Below are 10,926 nucleotides of genomic sequence, written 5' to 3'. Positions count from 1 at the left end.
AGCACCATCTAGTGGCCAATTTGCTTCATCCTTTTCAGTTAATTAATAAATTGAGCTTTATTTATTTATTTATTTTACAGAATTACAAAAAGTTTAAAATGTGAAATTAAAGTTGAAATTTAAGCAGGCTGTTAATATTTAGTTTTGATTTTGAATAGTCATGTTTCATGAGCTTTGTGTTCTGTGTATTAATTTAAAATCATTTATCATTTTTAATTGATTGTGCTTTGAAAAATCTGTGAATTCTTGTTTAATTACATTCTTTAGATAATTTAAGAATTCACAGTTTTTAACAAATTCAAACAGTTATGTTTTCAACCACTGATGGAGATGTTGATTTAACTTCCCAAAAAAAAAGAAAAACGAAAGAAAAGACGAATACCTTCCATCTCAAATCACACAGACCACTGAAAGAATATGTGGTTCACTGCTTCTTAGATACAACAAGACCGCCTCGTCTATTGTGTGCCATCTTTTGCTTGCAACAGACGTTTCATTCTGAAATATTTTCCAAGACGCTAACATCTTGTGTTAGGGAATGTGAACATTTGCAGAGAGTGGCCCTGCTAATCCGGCAGACTGTGGGATAGAGAGAGGATTAGGGACTAGTTTGTTTTCCTGGTCCCCTGGAATGTTTCTTTAGCAGTGCTTTTGTACCTGGGCCAGGCCCAAGGTCATCCCTATGTCTCCACGCAGCTCCTTTTGTGTCTTCCAGCAAGTCTCAACCACACAGAGTCAACACCACTCCCTCCTCAAAAGCAGAATGTGAGTGGAATTTCAATCCTTGTCGCAACACTCTCTAAATGTTACTTACTTTTCTCATTAAGCAATTTGAGTCCCCACCACCACCAATGTTGTGTTTGAGTAAAATGTTGAGGGAAAAAGATCAGCATACCAGTGTATCTCCCAGCCTGTCTGCATCATTCATCACAGGTTTTGTGCCTGGTGTCTGATTGAAGTCTGATGGATTAACTGACTCAGGTGGGCAGTGTTATTGAGCTAGTCACTGCTTGAACTTGTGCCAAAGTTGAGCTTCGTTGCTTTCAATTATTTTAGAGCTTTACGTGAATGAGCCTTTCTACATCTCTACATAAGCTCTTGTAGAATGAATTGAATGGCCTCTGAATCATCTATATCATGCCTCACGTTATCAGTACTTTACCAATACTTGCAGTTAAAACTCTGGTGTTTCTTTCTTCACTAAGACCTTTTTGTGGCTATTTTTGCTACATTAAACAAATTTCATCCAAAACTGTTCAGGTCTTTCAGGAATATGTTTTGCTCATGTTGAGCTTGTAGAGCTTGATTTGACTACCGAGAGACTACAAAATTATTGATTTGTTTTGTGAGGCATATATTTGGTGCTCCCCTAACATCTGTTAGGCCAACTGCCATGAGAATGCACTAACAATCATGTCAAAGGTTACATAGAGAAGAACGTTTCAATTAACTTCTTTATACTTGTAATGCACAGGGTTCTATTTGTATTTTAGCTACTGATCTGCATTTTAATTAGCAAGCTGCTTTTCGTATAGTGATTGAGTCCATGTAAAGATCTAATTTAGCTACGTTATGATTCATGTTGAAGGGAAGTTGGTTTGGAAAATTAAAAAGATTTAAATACAAAACATTTTAAACTCAAGGATAATCAATCTCTGTTTCTGTAGGATTTTAGTGTCTTTGGTCACAAGGAAACCTGAAGCACACAGAGCCATAAAGATCCAGCAGATGGCGCACTACATCAGCTGTGAGATACTCTTACTGAGGACATTAAAAGCATCATTAAGCATAATAGACATATTTTGATGTGACATAAGATTTCTGTTCTAGTGCACTGCAAAGTAATAGTTACCAGAACGGTGACTACACTAATGCAAACGCTTTGAAATTGGTGGTCAGGGATTTTTTACTTTATGAATAGATATTTAGCCTAATAATTAATCAGTTTTGTCGAAAGTCTTAGTGAAACATTGGTCTTACCCAAACATCTTACTAAAAAATGTCAAAGGTCGAGGCCAAATGTTCATTCTAACCAATAATCTATTTAGGAAATTAGTCACGATTTAGGCTACTGCACCGTTTATTTGCAGTTGTCAATTATATATTTTGCTGTCCTAAAAACTATTTCTGCTATTGCTACTTCTAAAACAAATTCTGAATTGCCTTTTCACTTTTTGAAACTTTTAAAATACTTTTAGCACTTTTTACGCGGGAGCAATTTATGGAGAGCTTAGGAGAGGGTCTTAAAAGTATTTATTATATTTAGCAAACGATTCAGTAAAGTTAGATTACAAGTTATTCCGAATGCAAGAAGTAGACAGCAGCGAACAAAAGACTTTTAAATTTCCTTTAAAAGTCGTCTCATGGAAGTCATCGAATAATTTGCACACTGCGTACCATGAATTTATTTTGAGGACTGTTGTCAAGAAATGTACATTTAAACAAAAAGTGTTAGTGTAACGTTGGAACAGTGGTCAAAACAATGACACTTGACATACTCGACATAATGACATGAACAGTTCGTTGATACATCGCAACTGTTTAAATAAATTGAACACGCTTCCGTACTTATTAGCACTTACGAAATAAGATTCTGGAAATACTTTTCGATCTGTCAAAAATCTAATATACAAACCTGTGTATAAAAAATATAATTTTTGGGCGCCATCCTATGCTTATCCAATAAAATAGAACAGTCGGTTGCACACTGTACAGCCCTGTAAATTCAATGCTTTCTCTTTTTTGTATAATCTATTGTAGGTTTCACAAAAATGCGCAAAAACGGCCACATCATGCTTGAATCGGTGTGTAGCTACGTTTCCAGAGACAGATGGTCCAATACAAATAAATTATTCAATGAACACTTTAAGGCTTTTCTTACAGAAAATAAAGATAGGCTGCATTTGAGTCTGATGCCCACATAGTGATACTGTAGTCGCAGTCTCAACTTAAGTATGACATCCCGAGTGGATGGAAAGAGTCTCTGTCCAGCAGCCAAGAGCCGATGTGAAACAGCATATCTGAGTACCAGTGGATGCCGTCCTCCTGAAAAGTGACGTTTGAATCACCCCCCGGAAAAAGCCACGTCATCAGCGTGTGACTTAACCTGACCGGTGCAAAAGCCCAGTGTGCCCATTTGTGATTCTCAATAACCGCGTAACACGAAGCCAGTACCTGATCCACTATTATGGTTCCGTGAGCGGTGACTGGCGCGTAAGAGCCCTTGTGCTCTTCAGTGTAAATCCTCTTCACTGGAACGCTCTTGAGGGTCTTGCTTGTACCTTCCGACACTACAACCGTATCTCCAGGCTTCACGTTGCTGGCAAATGTTGCTGTCATACCCGAACTAGCTGAGGCGTTTCCAATGAAGACTAGGTGCGCGGCTGTGAGGGTGAGCTTTGTAAAAGGCTCTGATGTCTCGATGACGATGAATTGCCTTCTCGTTGTCGGATCGTGGTCCATGAACATAATGAAGTCGCTTAATATGACATTTCCCTCCTCGTCGGCCGCTGAAACCCGGTCGCTCACTTTAAGGTCTTTGATGTGTTTCCTCCTCCCGTCTGCGAGTGTCACCGTACCAGATCCAGGGAAGCATCCCCCTGATTTAGCAGCGACTGAATTTTCTGAGATAAAAGCAAAGGTGGACAACTTAGGCGGATATTTATATAGCACTGCAAAAATCGATGCATTGACATGATGGTGATAGCATGGAAATGATCCAAACTCGTGTGCATGGAGACTGTCAAGAAGCCAGTGTTGAAACGCTTGTCTGTCCATTCTGGCTCTTCAATTAACACAAACTGATCAGACATTGTCATTTAAATGGAGCCAACAGACTTTGCTTTCCCTGATCCCTTTAGTTTTGTATATCTGTTTGCACAGCTGCAGAGATTTCAACGTGGCAATTGGCCTATTGCGCACATAATTTGCCGCGTTTAACCCTTCTTGTAATGGTTTGTAATAAGATTTCAGTTACTTCAATACCAGCTGCTTTTGGTTAGAAAACCTTTCATTTATTGGTGTTAAGTTTCCTTTTTTTCATATTCACAAATTATTATTCCCTTGATACCATAAGATCCCAAAATAATTCTAAAGACTGTTAAAACTATAGGTTTTGAGGCACTTGAGATATGAATTTTCTTGATAGGACGTGTGAGGTGACAAAGGGTGCCAAGAAGTTCTCCAGTTTCTTCACAATGTAAGCTATTTGCTGATTTTCTTGGATATGTTTCTCAAATAATGCACATTAACACAGGCATTGAATCAAACATCTAAAATATGCATCTATGTTATGGCATAAGCTGTATGGTGAATGCATAGCTACCAGTTATAGTAATGACATTGCGCTCACCTGCTTTGACAGAGCAGTGTATGTGGGCTTTGGATTCGTAATAGACCCAGTCGAATCCTGCCTCCACTGCAAGCCTAGATAGCATCCCATACTTGCTTTTATCTCTGTCCGAGGTAGTTATGTCCACCGCCCGTCCCTCGTAGTGCAAAGATTCTTCGAAATGGTGACCATCCTCATCCCAGCCTTCAGTGACGCGCAGTTTCACACCCGGCCACTGGTTCATGACGGATATCGCCAACGCATTTAACTTGTCCTTACACCGCTGAATGAGAGAAAGAGACAGGTTGTCAGTATTTACGACACAGACATTTCCTTTTAAAGTGTGGAAGATTTACCGAATGTCCAAAAAGGTTTAAAAAAAAAAAAAGCATGCGCAAAAGGTCTGTCGGTCCTCCTCTCCAAGTAATTTCTGAAACTTATCCATCATTTGAGTATCTGCATTCGTATCAGCAAACGACTGTTGAAGTGACGTTTATATTCTTTGAGGTTTTTTGTTAAACACATTTGCTTGCATAACAGAACATACTCCTAAATTACTAAAAACTATAGATGTCATAATTTCATCGGCATGATCCTTATTGCAATATAACCTTACGGAGTTACAGTTATAGTCTCTACATATACATCACTAAGCACATTGTCGGTCAGAGTTTGTGCGTAAAAGATGTGTGCGCTGGGGAAATCGTTTGTTGCCATAGGTCAAGAGCGCAGACTCCAGACCGACCGATCGATAACCGAGAGGAGTAAATAGAGCTGAAAATTCAAGTTATTTCTCTCAGCCTGCGGCAGCAATCAATTACAGAGACGTTGTCACCAATGATTCGCTTAACTGCTGATGTTGCTATAATTAAATGTCAGGCACTGTGGCACTGTGGTACTGTGGACATGTGCTAATATTTTTTGTACAAGCGCAAGTTGCTTAATTTGCTCCTGGAGATTGTGAGGAAAACGTGACTCATATTACACTACTTTGTAATTCGGCTTCAAATAATTCTCCTAAAGCACTGTCATTAGAGAAAACAGTAGAGCAGCTGATTGGAATGCAACAAAGCACGGTCACCACGGGAGCCAGTAATATCCAGTATACTTGAAGCGCGACACCAGCTGCAAAGATCACTTGTGACCCACATTTATTATTAAGAACACAATAAAAGCAGGTCATGAGATCTATTTATATAAAGAAACGCAGAAATGATATTAAGGAAACGCGTTAATTGATCGGGCACACCAGGAAAAAAAATATATTACGCAATGCTTACGATGTGTGGAGGCGGGGTGTTTCTGAATTGAATTATGTTATTAACTGTCAAAGGTCTGTTTGGAGAAAAGAAGAAACTTATGCTCAGGACATGCTTTCAACCACTAACACTATATTATCCAATGGTGCCAATTTTGCACTAATGACAAAAACACAAAATCCGAATGAGCACTGAATGGTCATTTTGATTTAAACTAAACGGAATATTGCTATATTTAACAGTCAAAATGCAAAATTATAGCTCGCATGTTCCATGTAAAGTGTGCATAGTATGCAAATGTTCATATTAAGAATATCACTAGCTAAGCTGTTTGATAAAAAATGTTGCACATACTGCAGTGCCGGATTTCCAACAGTTAAAGTTTTAATTCTACCGCGCGCTGTCAGTGTATCCAAAGTGCCTGGAAACCTAAATAAATGTTCCCTTACAAGTTTTTACAGACTGATGCAATATGAGATTATATTAGAGTTACACCAAGAACTTTTCTATTTTCTAGTTATGTAAAAAAAATTAAAAAAAATCTCTGCTCTGTGCTGGTGCGTTATAGAACCCAGAAAGCAATACTGATCTAAATAACCTATACTGCAACATCGCTATTGTTTTATTCTCCCAAAATCATAGGAAACTCAGAAACCGTTTACAGCAAAAATGGGGATCCATTATTTAAAAGTGTGTAAATCTGGGCAATTACGCACGCATGGGTCCATACCTTGGTCATCAGCCTGTCAGCGTTTGTGTTTTCCTCGTCTTTAAAGATGATATCGGGATTATAGTTCGGAATCAGCTCTTTAAATCTCTCTGAATTCCTTGTGATTTTGCCTTCGTATTTGCCGCTGGCCCCAAGCGTTTTCTCGGCAACGTTAGGAATAAATTGCTTGTAAGCCAACGGGGTTAATTTCTTTGGGTGTCTTCGTTTTCCATAACTTCTACCAGGACCACAGGCTAATCCACAAGGCGTCAGAAGCAGGCTAATAAAACACAGAAAAACAATTTGCTTCAGATGCAGCCTTACATCCATGACGTTAAATGATCTCCTCGGATCTTTAAAGTTTAGTCTCTGACAGGATCTTCTCGCGCGTACCGGATGGATGCTACCCAACGACCACTACCGAAGCAGGTGCAATAACGACCGCTCTCGATAGCCACTGACTGAGCACATTGGAGGTTGGCTGTCACAGCTAAGTGGGAGACGAAAGAGCGACTTAGTTTGACAGGAGGTAGGGTCAGACGCTTATGAGTAGAGGCAGTCCTCGACGGAGTGCCGTCCAACTATGATGCCATCCAAGCAAAGACAGTCTCCATACCTCCTTCATTTCTGCAGAAATGACACAAAGGTATTCTCACGTTGCCATGGTAAACTCGAGTTTACCGGGTTTCATGTGAATGAAAATATGAAAAAAAGTACGATTTTTATAAGCAGTTTCAAATGAACATTAATAACAAATGGTTATGAAAAGTTTTTTTTAAGATAAAAAATATGCTGTATATCAGAATTGCATTATTTCAAATCACCCCTTTATAATTTGTTTTAATGCACCCTTTTTAAAACGATGTGTGTCATAAATCAAGGTCATATTGCATCCTGCTTGAGGTTAATGTGCCAAATTGTACATTCTTTTGTAATTGAAATAAAGTCCTTAGAGTTTTAAACAATCTGATAAATGTAAAATTACTCTTTGTATCCTTGTGCTGTCACTCCATTTCCATTGCTTCTGAATTATTTATTTATTTATTTTGTAGTAAGAAACTTCTCTTCAAGACTGGTAGACCTCATGAAGTGTCAGCACAGCAAGAAGCACAGGACCCAAATCTTTGGCATGGCACAGCCTTTAATAAGACCATTTTTGAGGGGCTCTGTAGCGCACACTGTTTGACCTACAGTCACCAAAATTCATACATAGACCCCATCAGCCCAAACAGCTTTCGTGCTGACAGTCAGCAATCCGCCCCAACAGGAAGTCGACTATTCAGGGTTTTGTGAAAAGCACATGCTGTTGAATTTGCAATACTCCTCCTAGGATTTTCATCTGATCACCACCAAACTCTGTCAACATGACCTCAAGACATTGGGGATGCTAAATAGCCAAGGGAATGTTGATATCTCAAACGGTTTGGCCATTGCGAGGTGACAAATTTATGGTGAGAAATGAGAAGGAACAGGAAGTGTCTAATAACTTTTTCACACATTGTCTGATTTTGATCAAACGTCAGCAGTTTATTTGTTGTATGAGGTCAATCACATAGATATGACTATTAGGAGTCAAAGTTATAGCGCCACCAACTGACACCAGGAAGTGTGTCATTTTCAAAATGCTTTGAAATCAGCATCTAATTTTTACTTGATTTTCTTCATTCTTTTCAGGAGTTTTTAAGGCACTTAACATGCTTAGAATTTCATGAAACTCAACACACACGTCAGTATTAATGATAATTAGACACTTAACCATAAATGGGCATGGAGGAGGCACACTATAATGCCACCTTTTGACAAAAGGTGTGTGCATGTGTGTAAAACCTTATTATAAAGTGTTACCACAGTTTTATGTATTGTTTTCTGTGTGTGTGTGTGTGTGTTTCACACTCTTGATGTTATAGTGTAACCCTTTCATTGCTGTAACCCTTAAAACCAGACTGCCAGAGGGTTATTGTAAATGCATGTGCCTGCTGTGCACCGCTTTCCTGATGCCATTGGGGTGGCGGTTGCACTGGTGGCTTGGGCCCATCATCGCTGTTTGCAGCTATCAAGTTCAAGTTTGTTTTATTTATATAACACATTTAAAAACAGCAACCACGGCTGACCAAAGTGCTGAACAAACAAAGACATAGAACACATGGCAACCCACAGATTCATACCATAAACTCACAATGAATTAAAAGCCAAAGAAAAGAAATAGGTTTTAAGAGATTATTTAAAAACAGTTCAAGACTGTGACAATCTGATGTAGGCTGGAAGGCTGTTCCACAGCCTAGGGACAGCAACCGCAAAGGCTCTATCCCCTCTATGCTTTAACCGTGATCTGGGGACAGAGAGAAGACTTTGATCACCAGACTTCAGATTTCGTGTAAGATTGTAGGTGTAACGGGGCGACAGAGACGTGTGGATCCATGTGCAAGCTTTATTCTGAACAGAAGACAGATACGTGGTCATAAAACAGGCAGGGTCGAACAATGGCAAACAGGTATATGGCGGGCAAAACACAAGAATAGTCCTAGGGCTAGCGTAGGTCGACGATCGGCAGACAGAATCACAGGGGTGAGACTAGAGGGATAAATCCAGGGAGACAGGCAAAGATCAGAACCGAGAAAACCGACAAGGCAAGGCAAAACCAGAAACCACGGGCAGGATAACAGGAACTAGGAAAACTAACAGGCGAAGCAATACTCTGCAGTGAATGGTAGTTTGAGTGAGTGTTATATAGTGAGTGAATGATGTGAAAGTGCTGAGTGCAATCAGTGCAATGAATGATGGGATATGTAGTCTGGGATGATAAGCAACAGTAGGTGTAGTGCGAGAGTCAATGTAATGGAAAGGGTGGCCTCTGATGGTGAATGAACGGAAGTCCATGGACAGGATTCGTGACAGTATGGATAAAGTTGATCAGATAGATAGCTCGGTGCCAAATTATTTATAGATTTAAAAACAGAGAAGAATTTTAACTCAATTCTAAGATGCACAGGTAACCAATGCAACGATTTCAAAATTGGAGTAAAGTGATCAAATTTACATTGTCCTTTGAGGAATTTAGCAGCAGCGTTTTGTACTAATTGGAGACAAGCGATGGAAGATTTAGAAATGCCAAGATAAAGAGAGTTGCAGTAGTCCAAGCGAGATGTAATGAGCGCATGGATAGCAATCTCTAAAGTTTTCACACAGAGAAAAGATTTAATTTTGGAGAGAAGGCGTAGCTGAAAAAAACAGGAACTAATAACCGCATTTATTTGTTTATCAAATTTAAGACTCTGATACCAGAAGAAACCTAGGTTCTTAATACAGGAAGAAGTAAAAGGAACAAGGTAGTCCAGATCGATAATTCTGCTCCCTGAATTTTCAGTAGGGCCAAAGACTATAACCTTTTTAGTTTTTGATTCATGCAGAAATAAATTTTTTTGAGAGAACCAAGTTTTCACTTCATCCAGGCATGCAAAAAGAGATTCCAGAGCAGCATGCTTATTTCGTTTCAAAGGTAGATAAATTTGGGTATCATCTGCATAGCAGTGAAATGATACACCATGCTTTCTGAAAATAGAGTGCAAAGGAAGAAAATACAAAGAAAAAAGAATGGGTGCGAGAATAGAACCCTGCGGCACTCCACAGGAAAGTTTAGCAGGCAATGAAGAAAAATTACCCCATCTGACAGAGAAACTTCTATTTGTTAAATATGATTTGAACCAGCTAAGAACAGTTCCCTGGATGCCCACAAAATATTCTACTCGAGATAAAATAATTTTATGATCAACTATCAAAAGCCGAGGTTAAGTCTAACAGAATTAGGATAACAGAGTCACCTATATATTTTCTATTTGTCTTTGGCAGGGAATAATCAGGGCATCCAAAGTCCAGTCATTCATTTCTGTCCTTAGGTCAAAGTTTTGATCCTGAGTGATGACATCTGAAAGTATAGGTTAAATTACACACTCATCCTGTTTGCTGTTTTGTCTTTACAAACTAAGTCTTTAACAAAACAGGTCCACATCATAATTCTAATAGAAAGTCTTGTTATAAGGTAAAAGTTGGCATTATCAAGATGATCATAAAGCATTTCTGACTGCTAAAAATTTGCTACATGTTGAGTCTGTTGATTGTTTATATGTACTGTTGTTTGTGCTGCTTTAGTAAATATATCAGCATATTTTCTGATTATCAGATTTGATCTGATCTCTTTCGACCCTCATTGAGGGGATTTTGTTTTGTGGAGGGGGTTTGTTGGTAAGCGAAATAAATGAATGGTGCATCTCTGAATTTATAACACCTACCTGTTTTGGACTTTCAAGGGCTTCTGAAAATTGGCATGTGAGTGAGCAAAAACTCACTCTCTTGCCATTTTATGGTTTGACCCACAGATGACTCGGTTACACTTGAAAACACTAAATATGTCCCACTCTTAGAATGAATTGGGTAGACTGTTTATTTATGAGCTTCAGGCACATATTTATACAACATTTTGTGTCATCATTTGCTGAAACAAATCTATTTAGGTGATATGAATAGGTATAACTATACACAAATAGTTTGTGCATAAGGATTTGTTAACAGGATATGTCGGACTGTGAGATCATTTCTGCAACAGGTGTCTTTCAAGTGTCCCATGATGGAAT

General features: G+C 38.8%; 1 protein-coding gene across 1 annotated transcript; it reads right to left on the bottom strand.

The window, feature by feature from the left end:
* Nucleotides 1–2,397: 2,397 nt before the first annotated feature.
* On the bottom strand, nt 2,398–6,646 carry LOC107550703 (tiggy-winkle hedgehog protein-like). Its single transcript, XM_016232050.1, has 3 exons — nt 6,320–6,646; nt 4,352–4,613; nt 2,398–3,623 (listed from the first exon to the last, which is right to left on the bottom strand). Exons 1-3 carry the CDS (start codon nt 6,626–6,628, stop codon nt 2,944–2,946), a joined length of 1,251 nt encoding a protein of 416 aa, XP_016087536.1. The 5' UTR covers nt 6,629–6,646; the 3' UTR covers nt 2,398–2,943.
* Between the last annotated feature and the right edge of the window lie 4,280 nt (nt 6,647–10,926).

Source organism: Sinocyclocheilus grahami, unplaced genomic scaffold (genome assembly GCF_001515645.1).
Source record: "Sinocyclocheilus grahami isolate Dianchi unplaced genomic scaffold, SAMN03320097.WGS_v1.1 scaffold406.1, whole genome shotgun sequence".
NCBI lineage: Eukaryota > Metazoa > Chordata > Actinopteri > Cypriniformes > Cyprinidae > Sinocyclocheilus > Sinocyclocheilus grahami.
The sequence above is the reverse complement of the archived record's forward strand: the minus strand, read 5'-3'. Positions and strand labels throughout refer to the sequence as shown.

Coding starts and splice junctions, on each gene's coding strand:
- LOC107550703 (XM_016232050.1), bottom strand. CDS start 6,628: ATGGATGTAAGGCTGCATCTGAAGCAAATTGTTTTTCTGTGTTTTATT. Junction 4,614..6,319: donor CTGACAGGCTGATGACCAAG/GTATGGACCCAT, acceptor TCTCTCATTCAG/CGGTGTAAGGACAAGTTAAA. Junction 3,624..4,351: donor ACACTGCTCTGTCAAAGCAG/GTGAGCGCAATG, acceptor CTTTTATCTCAG/AAAATTCAGTCGCTGCTAAA.